The 20,620-nt window shown below is 38.6% G+C and overlaps 1 protein-coding gene across 7 annotated transcripts in view; it reads right to left on the bottom strand.

Moving 5' to 3' along the window:
• Positions 1–4,803: 4,803 nt before the first annotated feature.
• The window catches only part of MTERF3 (mitochondrial transcription termination factor 3), a 31,696-nt gene continuing 15,879 nt past the window's right edge, over positions 4,804–20,620 (bottom strand). For 6 of the 7 annotated variants that reach the window (XM_072410876.1, XM_072410872.1, XM_072410877.1 and 3 more), the window contains 4 exons: positions 11,275–11,422; positions 9,437–9,508; positions 6,654–6,815; positions 4,804–5,119 (listed from right to left, as the gene is read on the bottom strand). In XM_072410876.1, the coding sequence (XP_072266977.1) occupies positions 4,925–5,119; positions 6,654–6,815; positions 9,437–9,508; positions 11,275–11,422 (577 nt within the window). In that variant the 3' untranslated portion in view covers positions 4,804–4,924. The other variant, XM_072410879.1, reaches the window with a different exon arrangement.

The raw sequence follows: 20,620 nt of genomic DNA, 5'->3' as shown, positions 1-20,620 counted from the left end.
TCCTGAAGGACTGCACGATGCATGAACGAGCGCTGTACATACGGCACTGTTCTGCTCTATGGAGAGGGGAGGGGGGAACGACGGATCAGCACCTCGCTGTGCTCTTCCCCTTCACTTTTTGGTTGTTCTTTGTCCATCATCCGTGGAACAGCCAGGACAGTCGTTCAGTCGATGGACCACGATTTTCGTCCGATATCAGCCCTGAGCCAATTATCAGATGAGAACTATTGCACGCGTGTACCCAGCCTAGAGATAGGGGATGTAGCACACAATAGGAGGGGGAATATGTAGTGGTGGGAAGTAGTGAGGGTTTTAAAAGCCAGAAAAAGACGAGTAGGCAAGTTTGAAAAGATGGGTTTGAGTGCTCTTGTAAATGAGCAGAAAGTAGGAGCAAGCCAAATAGGATAAGGAAGACCATTCCAGAGAGTTGGGGCAGCTCTAGAGAAGTCTTTTATCCGTGCGTGTGATGAGGTTATGAGTGAGGAAGTCATTAGTACGTCATTGGAGGAGCAAAGAGAGCGGCTGGGGGAGTATTATTCTATCAGGTCAGAAAGGTAAGTGGGACAAGAACTGTGGAGGGATTTGAAGGCAAAGCACAGGAGCTTGAATTTTATTCTAAGGTGAAATGGAAGCCAATGAAGAGAACTACAAAGAGATGCAGCTGAAGAGGAGCGGTGGGAAGGATGGATGAGTCTGGCTGCAGCATTCATAATAAATTGTAGAGGAGAGAGTCGAGTTAGTGGAATACCAGAGAGGAGGATGTTACAGTAGTCCAGACAAGAGATGATAAGAGCGTGTACAAGGAATTGTACAATGACCAGTTTGGGTGCAGTGACAGGTTCTCTTGTCATCCCCCTCCAGCTAGGAGACCCCTCCATGGTCTTAGTTCCCCAAAGCGCTGATATAAAAGTTTTGTGTATCCCTGGACAGTGTGTCATGGCTGGAAGGTGAAGGGAGATGGAGCCAAGATGGGAGAAGTCTCTGCCAGGAGCAGTCACATTGCCCAGCTGTTTTTTTTTCTACGCTCTACATCCTTATTTGAATCTATTTAGTCAAACAATGTCAGACAGTCCCTAAACACTTCTCACACTTGTGGTATTTTACAGACAGGGTCTCTTTAATTGCAGCAGAGAAAATCCCCGGCCCTGCTTGGTTGTTTAGAGTGGAAGCGCTGTGTCAATCCCAGGACTGGATGGACTAAAATACCAAGGCTTTGGCAGGTATAACCAATCGTGTATGTTTAATATCTGTTTGTCTCCAGTTCAATAAAATGTGTAGATTTTGTACTCAGATGAGTAAACCCCTGCCTGCTTGTTAAGAAATGCTGTGAGTATAAGCAACACAGATATAGGCACTGCAGCACCATAGTGTTTATGCAGCTGCCCTCCTGAGCTTCATATCGACATCCAATAGATGTCCAAGTTTGTCCCTGGAAACAATTATTTGGAGGAACAGACACAGATGAGTAGACACAGCACAGTCCTGGTATGTAAATGGGGGTTCAAGAGACACTCAAGGGGAGTGCACAGTGGTGATTCCCAGTTGGTCATTCATCAATCCACCATGCTGAATTGATAAAGGGGGAACTGCTGTGGACATCACATTTTTAACTGAGAAAAGTGCAAGCATTTGACAGTTATTTGGCATCTATAGCTTTACCCCAATTCTTTTTCCTGTCGCAGCACGGTGGCTTAGCAGTTAGCACTCTGGCCTTTGCAGCGCTAGGTCCCAGGTTCAAATCTAGGCAGGGACACTATCTGTATGAAGTTTGCAGGTTCTCTCATGTTTGCATGGGTTTCCTCCCACATTCCAAAAACATGCGTATAGTTTAATTGGCTTCCCCCCAAAGTTGACCTTGCACTGTATTAAAGGCATATGACTATGGTAAGGACATTAGATTGTGAGCTCCTTTGAGGGACAGTTGGTGACATGACTATCTACAGCAGTATGTAATATGTCAGTGCTATATAAATACTGTGTAATGTATAGGTGGATGCCAGGCTGGTCTGACTCCTGGCAAAATCTGAAACAATATTTAGATTCAAATCCACATCACATATAGTTAGGGGAGTTACTGTGGTTGTGCCAGTGTTACTTTCTGTTGTACTTGGAAAGCTGGGCATATTGGATAGTTTTCATATATAAACCTTACTACCTGTCAAGCTATCCACTTCATACAACATGATGTGTGTGGATAGTTTGCACCCAGTCAGCTTATTGACAACCTGAACCTGATTTCTACAGCTAAGAAGAGGTATTGCTATCCTGAACCTGACATTGGACACATTTATTTATTTTAATGGGGTTTGCACTGAAGGCATGTGTTTAAACAATTTACATTGATTCAGTTTAAATATTTAATTATTTTAACTTTAGTATGATTGTGGAAAAAACTTTAGGCTGAAAGATTCGGCAATGTATGGTACAACATTCTGCAGTACATGTCCTAACTCTCCCAAACTATGGGGTTGATTTACTAGAGGAAGTTGGGCTGTTCGCATAGTAAAGTGATTTATGTCCTTAGGTTGGGATATTTTAGTAGGTTTTATAAATCAGATTTCAAGCATTCAGTAGTGCAAGCAAGAAGACTGGATATACTTTGCAAACGGTCCCCTCCTTTTGTAATACTTCCTCCATCCCTTAGATTGTAAGCTCTTTGGGGCAGGGTCCTCTCCTCCTACTGTGTCCCTGTCTATATTTGTCTGTCATTAGCAACCCCTATTTAATGTACAGCGCTGCATATTATGGTGGCACTATATAAATACTTGTTAATAACAATAATATAATTCAGGTAAGTGAACTATCTTTTGCAAAGGTATAATTCACATTGATAAGTGAACAGATTTAAAGCCGAACTAAAGTTCCACTTTTCTTACTGCCCGATGGATTGTTTCAGCTGTCAAAATTTCTGAGCTGTGCAGCTTGGCATCGGTGGCCTGGATGCTTGCCACATTTCACCCCTACATCATCCTGACCTGGACAATCAAGATGGCCAAAGATTGTAACGAGGAAGAGGAGATGGAGAAAAAAGATGGTGGCTCCCACAATGTAACAGGGACGGGTATTAACAGGGTTTAGTTCCCCTTTCTTCCAGTAAATCACCCCCTATCTCTTGTTAGATAATGATAACCCCAAAATCCCCTTACTTAGATCAGTATCACAACAGGAACCAGGCAGGACACTGGAGGAGTCTGAATAGCCCAGGAAATAACACAAGAAATTTTACTAGTACAAAACTACTTGATGGGGATACGAATCTGGAAGCTGCCTATGTGGACATATTTTTAATGTACATTACTTGATGAGCCTGATTTAATAAAGCTCTCCCAACGACTGGAAAAGATAAAATATCATAGATTAACGTGGGTGATCCAGCAAACCTGGAATGGATTCTTCAATGAAATCATTCTTCAAAAAATCATTTGCTATTAGTTGGCAAATGTTCTTAATCCTGCACCAGATCCATTCCTGCTTTTCTGGATCACAGCAGATTCCTCCATGATAGTCTATCTTCTCCAGTCTTAGGGAGTGTTAATAAGTCAGGCCACATGTCTCTGTTGGACATATGTTCCAAGCACCCACTATTTTAATAGTAAAATACTTTCGGAGGTTAGTTTTGAACATTCCTCCTCCTAGTGCAAGAGCATGTCCCGTGTTCTTGGTCCTGGATTGAATTACTACTGAACCTTATTCATAACCTTAGAGGTATATTAATAAAACACAGAATGCAATTTTCACTAAACATTTACTGGATTTATGACTAATCAGTCATAAATCCACGTGCGTTTGGAAGATTCATCCGAAGTGAATGTTTGTTGAATGTCATATTTACTTCCTAATAAATGTAGCACTTATCATACTTTAAGGTTAAAATATTACCTCTCTTTTCCTAGACTAAAACTTTTATCAGTGATCTAAAAAACCTGGACTGAATCTGGTCCTGGATTGAAAACATTTGCTAACAAATAATTCTAAGAAATCTATTCCACGTTTGCTGGATCACCCAGGTTCACTGATGAAAGTGTATCCTCTCAAGCCTTGGACAGCTTTAATAAGCAGGCCCAATATTCTAAAATAAGGTCTAAGGATTTATGGTGGAATTAGGACTTTTATCCTTCTGCTGGTGATCCCTCATGTAACACACCCCATCATTCTACATATAAAGGGAAATCAGCACCTCCTCCCTCCTTCTGGTGATCTCTCCAGTGATACACCCCAGTTTCACCTATATCATGGGGAATCATGGTCCTAAAATTACTCCATTTGTACACAATGGGCATGATTTATTAAAGCTCTCTAAGGCTGGAGAGGATACACTTTCATCAGTGAAGCTAGGTGATCTAGCAAACCTGGAATGGATCTGGTCCACGATTCAAAACATTTGTTACCAAATCCATTCCAGGTTTGCTGGATCACCCAACTTCACTGATGAAAGTGTATCCTCTCCAGCCTTAGAGGGCCTTAATAAATTAGACCAAATTTGTCCGACTGTTGATTGGTTGGGTCCAAACGCTTTAGTGATGGTCTGTAACCTTTTCCAGCTTCATGGGCATTAATACCTTTTTCTATGGTCCATCAGGCTTTGGGATCTCTGTTCTTTAATAAAACATTTATTTTCATATATTTCATTGTATGGGCTATGCCCATTCAAACGCAACATCTCATATTCACATTGCAGCTTAAGTGAACTCCTAGGCAATGTGAATTTACTGTACCGGAAAGTGGTAACACCCTTTGTCCTCAGAGATTTCATTTTTTGTAACACAAATTATGCTGATTTATAGAAGAACAACTTGCTGCATGTAAGTCATAGATCATATGTTTATTGTAAAAAAAAGAAAAATACAAAAACTTGTTTTAGTAGTAGTCTATACATAAATTATTAAACTTACAAAACATTTTTATGGCAAATCTTTGTGTACATCTACAAGGTTTTACGGAACTCATCCAAGTCCTGTACTGAGGCTTTGGCAACTTCTGTACAGAATATATCATCAGGCATGGATGCCACTTTATCTAAGGAGACGTAGTTGGGTTGGGTCGGGTCATAGATAGCTCTTCCCAAAAGAGAAAGAAACATGTGTCTTTCCTTTATCTTCAACAGGCTGGAATTTAAAACCTGGAAAGAAGAAGAAGAGACAAACAAGTATATATTATAATTCTAGCATCTGATAGTGAAGATTGTTTAAATGCTATGCATCAAAAACGAGAAAAAACATAGACCACATTATTATTTTATTAAACAGGATTTATATAACGCCAACATATTACGCAGCGCTGTACATTAAATAGGGGTTGCAAATGACACAGGAGGAGGGGAAGACTCTGCCCCGAAGAGCTGACACATTTTTTCCGGTGAATTTGTGTAGAGTGTAGATGGGTCACAACTGTCACAATATGGTTAACATTGTACAGTTTATAATCAGTAAAATATTTTTTTTGTGTTTGGCTCAGGATCATTCTGAAGGTTCCTAATAATTTAAGCTTCTGATGAAACTTATTCAGCGACACACGTCATATATACGTCGTTTTTTGTCATATATAAAATTAAAAAAAAAAAAAAAAAAAGATTTTTACACTTTCAATTTTTATTTGATTATACTTAAAGAGGAACTAAACTGAAAACGGCTAAAAAATAAAAAAACACTTACTGATCCAAATCTAATAGTGTGTTGAGCTGTAAGGCTACATAAACGTCAGATGATTCTCGTCCGATAATCACCTTGGGGCTGATATCAGACGAGAATCTGCTGTGTGTACAATACTCATTATTCATAGATCCATCCTGGCAGATCCACAAACAATGACCAACAAACGATCGTAATGAAAGTGAAGGGGAGGAAGCACAGTAGGGTGCCACTCCATCGTTCTCCCCCTCCTCACTCCATAGAGCAGAATGATGATGTACAGCACTCATTCATGCATCGTTTAGTCTTTTGTTATTGGAAAGTATTGAGAAAGATCCAAGGACAATTATTGCACGTGTGTTTGCAGTCTAACAGGGTGACAACGCTGTTCATTCTGCAGTGAATGGCACAGCAGCAATGTCGCTGTTTGGACAGAGTAGTCATAGACTTTAGGTAAAAATCACAAACTAAAGCTCAATTTCAGCCTACACTTGTCAAGCAGTTTAAAAGCAGCGGTTTAAACTGTATGCATAAAAGCAGACTGTTTGATCTTTGAAAACTTGACAAGCCAGGCTACAACTCTGCAAGATCAAAATGCAGTAGGATATGAGTATAATGTAGGTAAAGTTCAGCCTCTGAAATGCCAGCACTCAAATAATGTCACTTGGCCTTTGACAAGTTCCAATTGCATGCAGAATGTAAAAAAGAAAAGCACACCTTTTGACATAAACCCTAAATGTGGTTTCTATAATTATTAATATTTGTGTTATTATTATTATTATTATTATTATTATTATTATTATTATTAATAAACAGGATTTTTATAGCAACAATATTTTACACAGCGGTGTACATTTCTACTAACTTGTATCTGCCACTTTTGTGGGAAACAGGGCCTGTTACCAAAAGTGGAAGATCTACTGAATGAATCAACAGGTTTTTTGTAACACTTTAAGAAGAACTCTATATCAATAAGTCACATAATGTCCTAAAATGTGAATATTAATACCAAAGAAATAAATATACCTGTGGAAACTTTGCAATTATGTTGTGAGGAATTTCCATTGTGTTGTGCACATAATCAAATGTTTCTGTCAGTCTTTTCTTGCTTGCCGTTAGTACTTTGGGAACTCTCAATGCAAGGTGTTGTATTTCATTTTTGCGGAATCCAAACTCTAATTCGAACACCTAACAAATAAAGAAAGTAGACTGATCCAAAAATTTTCAAACACAAGCTGCACAAGTTATGTAAAAAAAAGTGCAAATGGAGAACCACTCATGGCACACAGGTCTAATTAAGGCTGAATTGCTAAAATACAAAGTAAGAGACTCATGCCACCTATAGGGGCAACTACGAAACAAATGGTTTAACCGTATAAGCAAAAGGAAATTTTAATGGTTGGGGGTCAATTAAATTTCTTTTTTTTTTCTAAGCCAAACTACAATCAGATCTAAAAAAGTTGTCTGGTTACTGCAGCTCATTAGTAAGCCATTAAACTCATTTTCTGTATATGCAGCTGGTGCAATAATCTGAATTTGAATTGGTTATCAATCACTTGAAAGCACCAGTAAATCAGTAATCAGACTGCAAGAGGAGCAAGAATAAGGTGTGCTGAAAATATGGCTGAAACAAGAACAAGACAGAGTAAGCAGAATGACAAAGTTCATCTATGACTTCTCTTTTATGTTTAGATAGGACATCACAATATTCCTTCTACAGTCTATAACTGCAATATAAATAGAGGTTTCATGTACCTAGCTATGTTGTGTGGCAGGGCTGTGTATATCCAAGAACAGTAAACACATCCCATAAATGTGTTTAATGTATTATTTGGCTACATTAATGAAAAAATGTACAACACCTTTGCACATTTGCTTTGGGCTCGACAGTGGAGAGCGGGGTGTAAATTATCAGCAACATTTACCCAACTCACACTCATAGCCATAAATAGGAATGCTCAGTATGAGCAACTGTCCCTACTTAGTGCAGTCAAGGCAAAGTGCTCTGTTCTTGGGCATAATGGCTATAATGAATGATATTATGGGCATACATGTATGATGATGCCTGGCAAAATAACAAATTCTTGGCAATAGGAAATATTTAGTGTTTGGAGACTAGCAACATTATGCAAATACAATATACTTGCAGATTGAGAAAAGTAAAACATGAGAGTTAAATTATACTTTAAAACCGAACTTAAAAAAACAAAAAAACAAAACAAAAAGCCAAAAGCCCTTGATCCCTCCACAATCAGATTTCATTTGTTCCTGCGTTGTCCTGGTTTCTTTCCTAATTGGTGCAAAGGAACCAGCGGGCGCACCATCGTCTGCTTCTTCTTACATCAACCAATCTCGTACTGCGCAACGCAAGATCGTCTGACGTTTCCCTTCCGAAAACGTAAAAAAAAATGACAATCTCACTGCACATGTGCGAGATGGGCACTTTTTTTTTCTTTATTGGGAAAGCTTCTTCTGCGATCAAACATGCTCAGAATTAGCAGCTCAAAGCCTCCTTGGAAATGTGAGTCAGTCTTTACTGCCAGAAAGGTAATTTTTTTTCATTTTATAAAAAGGTTATCCACCCATTTATATAATGTTAAAAATATCATGATACATCTGCTTTAAGGGGAAATTATTATGGTGAAGGGTGAATTTTGCTCTCTACCCTATTATTAGACAACAGGTTGATAATAGTTATAGATGTCAGTTGTTAATAGATGTCAGGTTGATGGTGGATATCGGCACCACTTGGTCTGCCCCCCGGATTTGCTATCCTAAAAAACTGTAGTAGCAGTTGTGGCTATTTTTGGTTTGGTAGCTATGATGAAAGTATATGTATATCATGCAATCTGTGAAAATTTGGGGTATGTATCTAAAATAATTTCTTGTTGTTGTTTATAGCTTTAACATGATACCAGTCTCATCAGTCCTGAGGGAGCTTATGTTGCAAAACACGTCAGATTACTCTATGAGATTGGATGTATTACTAATGTTTTTTGTACAGTAAAAATATCTCTGGATTTTTAAACGTATATTAACCCCCCTAGCGGTAATCCCGAGTGTGACTCGGGGGGGATTTTTACCTGCAAATAGCGGTAATCCCGAGTCACACTTGGGGTAGCTTTAACCTAAAAAAAACCCCCACTTACCTTGCTCTATTTGTCGTCCCCCCCCGTCCTGCTGGTCCCCGCAGGTCCTGGGGACACGTCCTTCTTCTTTGATTATCAGCTGCACAATGCAGAGACATTCCCTGGGGTTTCCCGTCGGTGCGGGCAGGAGGATTGGCGGGAAATTCAAATAATTTTGTATTGAGTAGCTGTATTGAGTCCAATACAAAGAAATATTCACACATTATATATATATATATATATATATATATAAATAATATATATATAAATAATATATATATAAATAATATATGCTACTGTACACTTACATTACATGTTTTAAACAGATTTTTGTGTTTTTTTTTATTTAAAATGTATTTTTAAATTTAATAAATATTGGATATATTTCAGTGAGTTATGCCCAAGAATTAAAGCCTACAATTTAAAATAAATTTCCATGCAAAAAATATGTAATGGAATTAGAATGCTAGGGGGGTTGAATTATGTTTTAATAGGATAAAGGTGTGTTTATATCTTAGTGTCTTAGAAATTCCTAGTTTGTTGTGGTTCATGTTAAATTGACAGAAGTGGCACTAAAAAAAACATATTACTGGTCCCTGGTCTACTAATAATAAAAGAAAAGTGTATGACCAGAAAGGAGCTAAAAGTATTTTACAGAATTCTAATGGAAAGAAACTCAACCTTTAGATTCTCCTTAATTGGCTCGAGACTTCCAGTGACCATTCTGGGGAGGCGTGTTACAATATCACGAGTCTGTAAAAAAAAGATAAAATATTATTAAAAGAAAAATAAAATATATATGTAATTATATCTAATAAAACAAATAGATATCAATATAACAATGTATATTTAAATTCAAAACATGTAGCTTTGGATAGAGGGAAAGGTTAAAAACTGTTCTATAAGGAAGTTTTTTTCTTTACTTCTGGTCTGCTTTTGTAACGGGCATCAGGACACCCATGACCCTTTCACAGGTTCACCGATTTGTCTTTCATTTAAACACTTTTGAGGAGTGCTGACCAATGCATACTGAAAACACCCCACATGACAAAATATTTTGGTGATGCCCATTTTTCTTTCTTCAAATACATGAACATTAAGAAAAATGAATTGCAGTGATCATTCCGTAAAACCTCATAAATATTTCTAGTTTTACTTTTAGCAGTTGACAGAGCAGCTGCATTAATTAGGTTTTTTCTTGTTCTTATGTATTCCTTTTAAACATCTCCCCTATGTCAGCATTTTCAGAACATTTACTTTATCTTTCTTTTTTGATAAATTAACATTGTTAAATTGTAATTTTTTTTTTTTACAAGACTGCATAACAAATTATTTTTATTTTAAATTATTTAATTATTTTAAAATTGCAAATAACACCTAAAACTAAGGGCTCTATTTATAATGATTCCCCTGTCAATTCACTCTGGATTCGGTCATAATTTTCAATTAGGCTGGGTCTACATGGACTGTTTCCCCAGCGTTTAACCTGAGGCTTTTAAGGCCCATGTTTGAAATCCCTATGCATTACAATGGGCTTATCTACACCAGGACGTTTTCTTGAGGCCTGTTTATGAGCGTTAAATATAATGCTCCTTTTAAACATTTTAAAAATAAAATGCGCCCATTGGTTTTGATTAAACTATCACTAATTAAAATACAAAAAGAACACCTTTTCCAAATTTCTTCCAGGTAGTTTTTTTTTTCAGTACAAAGCGTATATGTTTCTAAAAATGCATTAATGCAGCATTTCTCAACTGTTTTACCATGGGGGGACCCCCTGCTATAATTACTATATTCACAGCTCACAGTACATTAATGTTATGATCAATAGGAAGATTGCCTCTTACATGGCTGGCCAGTGGGAAGAATATCACCCTTACAGATCGCCAAAAAGATCATTAGTGTCACCTATGGCATAAAGGCGGAACCAAAAACAGCACGGTAGCTCAGTGGTTAGCACTCTGGCCTTTGCAGCGCTGGGTCACAGGTTCAAATCTTGTCCAGGACACTATGTGCATGGAGTGTGTAGGTTCTCCCTGTGTTTGTATGGGTTTCCTCTGGCTACTCCCACTTTCCAAAAACATGCAGTTAGGGTAAATGGTTCTCCCAACATTGATCTTAGACTGTATTAATGACATATGGCTATGGTAGGGACATTAGCTAGTGACATGACTATGGACTTTGTACAGTGCTGCATAATATGTTGGCGCTATATATATACTGGATTATAATACTACTGGTTGAGAAACACTGCTTTACATAATTTGGCAAACATAATTCCAAACAAAATTCTTAAGAAAAATCATTTAAAGTACAACAAAGGAAACAACCTTTAATTTTTTATTTGAAAGCTTTTTTCCCTTTAAATTTCAGAACAGTCACAGATACAGAGTACACAGATGTGTTTTTGTGCAGAATGCCTACAGAGAAGTAGCACTAGATGGCACTAAGTGCCTGCACTGCAAGACACGGTGCGGAAAAGCAAATACCAGGAGTTTGTTACGCTGACACATGCTTACATTTTCAGCGCTGAGCCCCAGCTGTTTCTGGAAGAAGCCCAACCGATTGTCCAGCCTCTCCACCGAAAAGTTCAGCAGATAAGGGGCTCTGGAGACCATCCGAGCTATGGCTTTCTGGCTGAATTTTCTTGAGCGCAGGTAAGCTACCCTGTAGGAAGAAGAATAGATACAATGATAACCTGTCCTACCTACGGAGCAATACACGTGTGGGACATGTACGCCGTGCTTTACCTGTCACAAACAAAAAGGAATCATTTTTAATTAGTCATCACTGCTGACCTGTCCACATATTGGAAACCTGTGATATCAAATCAACTCTAATCTGCATACAAAAAATCTCAGAACTCAAATAAACGTGGCGGGAGTAAATATTTATGTCAAGTTGTTACTGCTCTCCATGACCCCGTTCAGAAGATGTCACTTCTCTTTTTGTTCCTGTGACAGCCAGGCAAGAAATCCGAGAAACGGCTGTCACTGGCGGGGGAAGACACAGACAGTGATGATTTAAGGTTTTGTGCTATCCCCATTTAAAAAAAAATTATTTCTTTAGAAAAAAAAAAAAAAAAAAGGACACAACGCAATTTTTTTTAAAAAAAACAACAGTTTATTTAAAAAAATTGAAACTAAATTGGACCTTCTACTAGGATTTCCAGAGATTTGGCCACTGCAGACAGATGTCATCACAATTGAGTTACTACTGCAGTATTTTCGGCAGAAATGTTTTAAATTGGGCGGGAAGAAGCTGTAGGCAGGGGCTGGTCCCTGTATTGTGACCCAACATTACCCCTCCAGTCCAGACTACAGTGTTCCCCCCGGCCCCATTTAGCTGGGTGCACCACCCAGCATTTTTCAGAAACCACCCGGCTGTATTTGGGTGTATTTGCACCTTGCTAGAAAGGGCCAGGGAGAACGCTGTATTGTGGACTGGATGGGCAATGGGCTGCAGTGGCCAAAAATCTGTGTAATAATAAATAAAATTAGATTGTAAGATATTACAGTCTAAACCCCGCTGGGATGATTTCCCATCCTTTCCTCCTGTAGAGATAACATGAACCAAGCAGAAATATCCTGGCTGGCACCAGAACCCCCTAAAAGATTTCCTTTTTGCTCCTAATAATGTGACATTCTGTTTGGGTGATAATGGATTCAATGGTAAGGTAAAAGTAAAATGAATCTTCCCAGTGGAGACCCAGTGGTTGGAGGATCCAGGTTACTTCCTAATGGGGAGGACACAGCAAGACGCTCATCCTCTGCGTTAGGACAAACGGCTGTCATCATCCAACAGGAATATTATTGAATTACATTGGGAGATGTTAGCTGTACACATGCAAAATTTTTGGATGAAATTATCACTCTTGCAAATTTTGCATTTGTATGTTGAGTAACTTTATGAGACACCAATCTCTTTAGACTGCAGTGCTTTATATACAAGTGTTTCCAAATGTTTTTAACATGGGGGAACCCTTGAAATAACTTTCAGGAGTTCAAGGAACCCGTGCTATAATTATATCCAAACCTCACAGTTCATTAGGGTGGTGGTCAGTGGGAAGAATGCCTCTTACATTGCCTGTCAGTGGGAAGTATGTCACCTTAACAGATAGTCAGACTTTGACCTGAGAGGCACAAACTGCTAATTGCTTAAGGAACTCCTAGCCAACTCTACAGAAGCCTGGTTGAGAACCTCATAAAGTGCTGACATCAGTCCCTGCACCATTCATCATTAGGATCCTCTCTACAAAGTAAAAGGCTGTGTACAGCCACTTGATTAGCAATGTCCTCCTAAACATGAGAACTGCCCTAAGGGGAGGCAGTCTGATGATCAGCACAGGTTTGCCCGTGTTTTCATGACTTAACACACCCTGTACAGAACAACCTGCTCTGTGTAAAATTTGGCACCGGCATCTCTCTATTCAATGGGAAACAATATGGAAAAAACATCGTCTGTTCTGCCTTGGGTGGAGCACGCTAATAAGAGCTGGCAGAAACTATGCAAGTTACACGATCAGAAAGTAAAGATCGAGAACAGCAGAAGTCCATATATTGCCAGGTATGTCTACTATCTTTATCATAGGACACATGGAGGATGCTACTGCACAGATCTCTTATTGAAAATGTTGTCTGCCATGCCAAGTTCTTTTTTCATTATTATGAGTCAATGAACATTACAAGCAAGCTGATATTTACTTCTCCGAGTCACTCACTCAGAACAAGCACGTGGATCAGGAGAATCAAAGTGTTAAAGCCAGGGGGTCACCATGTTAGGCAGGATAGAGAAAGAAGTCAGCAATGCCAACCCCTAAATTTCTGATTGCCTAAAATAAAAGGTGAACCTGTACTGCACTGTAACCTTCTCCAGCTTAAAGTACATGAACTCATTTTATTTACTCATTTTCTGTTTGATAAATATACAACTTAAAATGTGTGATATCAGTTCGAAGTGCAAATGCAACAAGTTGTTTCTGCCAGAAATCAAATGAGTAGATAACACTAATCAAGGTTTACTGCAGCAGGGTATTTATCAACCCTGCTCAATTCACCTATGTGAACTACAAAACACTCCCCTTGTGATGAAGATGAAAGGCTAGGCGATTTGTGGTTCTGTTCCAAGGTGACAACACTGCTCCTCCATAGATACAGAACAGAAGTGTGTTACTGGAAGGATCTTTCGGTATAACATATATTACTAATGCAGCCACCACATCTCAAGACTAGTAAGCTGCAATATATGTTTAGCAATATGGGTTTAGATTTAATTAGAGAGCCTGTGCTCCATTTAAAATACTAGGCTAGTAAACAATACCAGGAGAGGACTGCTACTACCCAGCAAAGCTGTTTTTGTGCCCCATTCTTACTTGGGACCATTGAGACATTACTTTGTGCTTGACCTTGATAATTACAATATCAGTGTGTATTGAGAATGAATTATTGACCATCAATTCACTTCCAATAGATGAAAGGGTGGCATTAGGTGGAGCTCAGGGAATATATCATAGAAAGTAGGGTTCAAGTAAGCTAGTGACACCTAAGTAGAGAAGAGCACAAAAGATGTTGTCAACTCAATTTCTTTCATTTCTGTAGTTAATGGTGGGAGGGTCAATGATATATGGCCAAGGGGCATCTAAAGTAAGATCGATAATGGATGGAGGTATATATTTATCAGCAGCCCCGTATTACAGTGGAAGCCATGTGTCTACATTAGGAGGTAAGACTGGTAGTCACAAGTTATAGGTGGTGAGCAATTGTCCCAAGTTGGTTAAGAAGCAACTAAAAGACAAGAATGGTCCCGGCTGTGTGAATAGGTGCACAGCTACAGCCTAACAGAACACAGTTCCAAAGATAATATTTATAATTTACCATATTGAACATGATTTCTTTATAAATTTCCAAAGTTTATTTTGGGTTTAGTAAGTTGTTGAGGTCTTTACAGGTCCTGCACCAACATTTCACAGCACCTTTCCATTGGCCTGGCCGGCCCTCACGCCCATGACGGGATATTCTAAAGCGAATGCTCACCAGGATGGCCCCACTTAATGGTCTGTGAGGGATCCAAATAATGGCATGGTAAAAGTTACCAGTTAGCCTAGTGCTTGGGAATCAGGGGAAACTGTTCTTTATAACATAATTGAAAAGATTTTATCTATGACATGCCAAAAAACATGTATTCTATTCTGCTGTACAGCCGCTAGAATGAGTGAAATATACAATACGAGGGCTTATTTAGGGCGAGTGGTAGAATGAAAACCTGAATTTAGAAGGATTTTAGTGACAAGCCTACCATCATGCCGGGAAGTATACAAAGACTATTGACTTGTTATTTCATTATAGATAACAACTTAGACAAGCAAATCGGAGACACAAACTACTAACGACAATGACCTGATGACTCCTGCTCTGCACCATGAATCATATGACAAGAATGTGCAAAATGGAATCTGACAGAAGGCAAGTTATGTAATATTTTATACCTTCTACATGAGATCAATGAGGTCAATTTTTTGGATAGTTTTCATTGCAGTCAGTGATTCTGCTGGGGAGATTTACCTCCTTCGTGACTAATGCCACCACCATGGCAAACCCAAACAAGAAAAAAAAAGCTTTTACCTGGTTGTCCTGCTGATCTAATAGCTTTAGAAGGGAAAGAAATAAGGAGGTGCAAGGTATGTAACTATACAAGGGCCCCACACTGTCCCAGCTAACAGGGGTCCCAAAACAATTCTGCACAGAGGCCAACTGTTGGCTACATCCGCCTTAAACTTCAGCACTTTCAAAGTCACAGACCAGCAAGGACATATGGAGTCCAACATTTCTAACTTCCCTGAATGTCTACATTGTGGCAATGGTAGCCCCATATTTATCTCAGTACTGGTTTATATAGTTTCTGCTCATTTTATTTACCTTTTGCAAGGCTTACACATTTTATTGTTTGCAAATACATTTGTAATACAGAATGAGGCTCAGTTTGCAAAGCTTGATGATCTTTCCAGCAAGTACCTGCAGCTTCCACCCTTGGTGTAAAGAGAGCTCCAACAGAACTTTCTAGGATGCTTCTTTTAAAGGAAACGAAATATGAAGGCCAGCATTGCATCTCTCTGAAAACCTAGTTGCCTGGATGTCATACTAATTAAATGGGCTGAATTTAATAAAACCTCCAAGGCTAAAGAGGATACACTTTCATCAGTGATCCTGGATGATCCGGCAAACCTGGAATAGCTATTTGCTATTTGTTAGCAAATGTTTTGAATCCTGGACCAGATCCATTCCAGGTTTGCTGGATCACCCAGCTTCACTGATGAAAGTGTATCCTCTCCAGCCTTGGGGGGCTTAAATTAATCAGGCCCAATGTAATAATACTTTATGCTGCTAACATTGTTTAGGTATAATCAGTGCAAGGTTACATGTTTGTTTTGGGTTCCAAATCAAAGCAATGTCTGGGCTACTTATCTGTGAACTTGTTTCAAGTCAGTGGACCAGTATGACAGCCAGGAACACATGATTTACAAGATAGAAGGTCAGCAATGGTACCCTCCATACTTTCTCAGCACAAGTATGCTTTAAACTATATCCAGCCCCAAAACACTAAATGTATTTTTGCTTCCTTTTGGGTCTCCTAAATATATCACTGAATGTTTCAGGTGATTATCTGATAAATTTAAAAATGAACCATTAATAATGCCAGAAATCTTGTAAGCTGATAATGTCCTCTGCTAACCACATATATTGTTCTCAGCTATCTGTGAGGACTACAGAACCACATCCCATTATGTAGAATAGAAAGGAGGCAGATCTCCATTTCTTTTATGTGTCCGTTGTGAGAGTGTTGTAACGGCAGAACTGAGGTACAACTACTGGCAGGATCATCAGCTGAATATAAATAAAAAAATACAAGCAGTCAGCACATCTAAGGACTATTAGGCTGCAATAGTTTGCATTTTTTGTTTTTGGGCTTGGATATTCTTAAAAGGAGGAATTCTCCTAATAATTCTTTGTTTCAGGCTCAAGGTCTGCACACCGATGTTCTCTATCACAAAGGGTCCCAATCTCATCACTATTATAATTTATTCTAATGTCATGGAAAATGCAGAAATAAAGCCTGCGGCAGAAACATTCATTCACATGAGTTTTATACAAGTGTAAATAGAAAAAAGGCGTGTAAAAATAGACAGGAATAACAATTAGGACCGTAAGACAAACACGCCGTGAAGCAGAGATAAGAGCCCAGCACTGGCGCCCTCAGGCAGAGGTGAATGATGGAACGCACTATGCATTCACCACCAAGGTTAACTGAAAAAGCAAGTCCAGAATCTTACATGGAACTTTCCATTGAGAAAGGTCAATCCAATTTAAGAATCTACCAACTGTGCTGGGATTTATTTGTGTTTCACTCACTCAGCAATGAATGATTGTGTTTCATTAGAACAAAAAAAACTGTTAAAAACAGCGCTCTTATTTTAGAAATCAGGAACCTCAAGATAGGAGCTCAGTTTATGTACCTACATAAAAACCTGAATTCTGCACCCTTAAATTCCCCTGCCTCAACCCTGTATTATATTTTTTTTTAAAGCATCCCAGTATATACAAATTAAATCACAGCAATCTTCTGGTCATTCATGAGTTCTTTCTCTTCTTTCCCAGCACTGGTAACTGAAGGTCCTTATTCCTGCAAAAAACAGTGCTTATAAATTGACATTTAAACATTGTTCTATGTAGCTGTACTGTGAGCCATGCTGGTGTGATAATGCGCCCCTTAGGGGCGGAGAATCATTTCACCTGAAAAAACAGTGACATCTAGTGGACAAGAATATTCCTACAGGAGACAGCTCCACCACACTAACATACTGGAAATGAAGCTAATTGGGTGAAACAAATCTGTAATCTGCAAATGCCATATGGGTACACTGTAGTCAAAGATTAGCAGCAGGAATGTATAGAAGATATGTAACCTACCAACAGCTTACTATTCCCTACATTGCTTGTAAACAACAGTCCATAGCACATACATAGTTTTTTAGGATAACATATCGGCTGTGTGTTATCCTAAAAGTGTGCTTCATTTACAAAAAGTTAGCGGACACAGACCTGAGATGTAAGAAGTACAAGTATTGTGTACAAGCTTTGCAGGAAGCAGAACCCTCACATGTAATAAACAAATATGGATGTGCTCTATACTATGCATATATCTTCACAAACCTTACACAGAAGGTAAACCATGAACAAGAATGAAAAAAGAATATTCATAGAAATATCAATCACGTTGATCTCTTTCACGTAATTATCGTATTATTAATGAAAAGTCTGTATCTTCTCTAACGTTAAAGTGGAACTATAGAACCCGTGGGAGAAGAAATTTAAACTAGAATAAGGTTTAAGTATGGCAGACTTGCCTATTAGTTTGCCCTCCTCCAGCATTGATAGGTCAATTCTCTAAATCAATGCCATGTTCTCTGCTGCTTCTTCCAAATATAACATCTTTCCTCTTTGGCCATTGGGCAGCCATTAATGGTGTTATATCATCACAGTACCCAGTTCAATTCCTAGAATGTTACAGAAGCTGTGCCATACCTGAAAAAAGCACTGCTGCCATTGCACACAAAAGAAAAAATTTCTTGGAGAAAAAGGACAACTTTTTTGGCATAAGGGACATGAAGGGTGTAAAAGTATATACATATTGATTATCCCAATAATGGGGCTGGTTAGGGTGGTCGCCCAATTCTCTTAACAACCTTAAAATGACCCAACTGTGTGTCATCAACCTGCCAGGTGCATAACAACCCAACAGGTACATTACCTTGGTGGGGAACAACGACATTGCAATGCCCAGAAATCAGGGAAATTATTTGTTTTGGTATATTTGATGAATGGCACAATGTAAAAACTGAATGGTAGTGGAGGGGACGGAGGGGGAGAAGCAGGGAATCAGGCTAGGTCATACAGAAAGCAGATGATCCGGCTGTCGTAGATAATGTGTGTTCTACCTCTAAAAAAGCACTGCAAACACAGTGAGACAATATACTATAAGACAGCCACATGAACTTCTTGGGTTGCACTATCAACATTAATTTAAAAAAATTGCAGTTTATTGCTTTGCTTACATTATTACAACATACTGAGTTGTAAGCCTTGCATGGCAATACAGATCAGTAAATTCTTGCCAATGCACAGTACTATAAACCATAAAAAGTATGTTGGCACTGTAATGATCTATAAAAACAGATATGTCCTTATCATTATTATGGTTCTCCTTGAAAACTTTCCAGATAAAATTAGCAGTTCACTGATTAGGTTGCATTGGCTATTACCATAAAACCTGCTCTCTGTTTTCCAGACATTCTCTTATGTGCAGCAAGACAGTAAAAAAAAAACCTTTTGAAGTTCTTTGATTGCCAGTCTCTTCTCATCTTAATTAGTTGAGGAAAGAGATACAGGGATGAGAGAAGCTATTCTAAGATTGCCTTATAAAAATCATCAAACGAGAGATATTGCAAAAGCAAGCCGTGTCCCTGAGCTGTGCACGGTCTGGTAAACAGTGATGATTACTATACTGTGTGAAAAGCAACAAGGATTTCTGCATAGGCAATACAGGCTGCTAAGCTCACAACATATTCATCCACATATCATGCAGCTGATTGTCAATAACATATTCCATGCATAACAAGCTGGTCAGGTCTATACTGTTAATGTATTAACACAATTTATACATTTAAGCTTGTACAATATGTCTTTATGCAGCTGGCTTTAGGAAATTTTAACTTATTTAAAGGGGAGATTCCAGAAATTTGACCATTTTATGCCAACAGATCACAGAACACAATCAAAAACTTTACAATGTATTAAAGACTGGGGAAGGATAAGAACCCTTGTCTTGTTTTTACAGCTATTCAAGGCTCCCCTGGAGAGAATACTATTTATTAGTCTATAGTTTCTATTGCTATTTAAAGTATTATATAAGTGCTGATGGAAATGATTGATCATAATCATTTTCAGTGACCATAGGAATGAACGAGCACTGTACAGACAGCCCTGTTTGTTTTTAATGTAAGGGGAGGCTGGAGGAAACATGAGGTTACCCTCTGCATCCTCTTTTATAGGTAACAGAAGCAGTTATTTGCAATGTCCTCCCCAGACCCTTTTAGCTGGGCGCACCACCCGGCATTTTTCAGCAACCACCCAGCTATTTTTCGATGAGTTGGGTCACAATACAGGGGGATTCCACCCTCCTACAATTCCTTCCCACCCAGCTTAAAAAAAAAAAAAATCTGGGTTGAGCACTGAATTGGCCATTCAGTGATTACAAATGGTTGTCTCAGGCAAAGAAATCTTTCATCTCTGTGCAGCTTTGCTATCCTGCTGACAACAGTTTGACTGTTTCACCAGACAGGTAGGGAGGGTTAATCTCCAATAGTAACCCAGCAGAAATACAGTTCTTTTTGTTAGAGTATGGAAGTGAAGTACAGAGGGCTACGACCCCTTTGTATTGGTGTTCATGTACAGGGGTAAAGATATTACTGGAAAGTGAAAAAAGCATCAAATAGGGGCCAGACACTGGAGTGAGTCAGAAGAGTGAGAGCCTTTACTGAGGAAAAACAGAAAGCTGTAAGCTCCTAAACTCCTTTAAACAATATATAGTAAGAATAGAAACAATTTATGTCATGAAGTGGTTATGGCTATAGAAACCACAAGGCATCCAATAGGTTAACAGTCCATGAGCCAAATTCTACTTGTGCCGAGTTAATTACTATTGTTTCTTTCAAAGTATATGTGCACTTTTAGGCTCACTAAACAGAAACAATCTCAGCCGCCACTGAAGTAACTCTGTAATTAAAATATATTGTCTTAGTTTACACTAACC

Source organism: Pyxicephalus adspersus, chromosome 5 (assembly GCF_032062135.1).
Source record: "Pyxicephalus adspersus chromosome 5, UCB_Pads_2.0, whole genome shotgun sequence".
NCBI lineage: Eukaryota > Metazoa > Chordata > Amphibia > Anura > Pyxicephalidae > Pyxicephalus > Pyxicephalus adspersus.
This window is presented reverse-complemented; position numbering and strand designations above follow the sequence as displayed.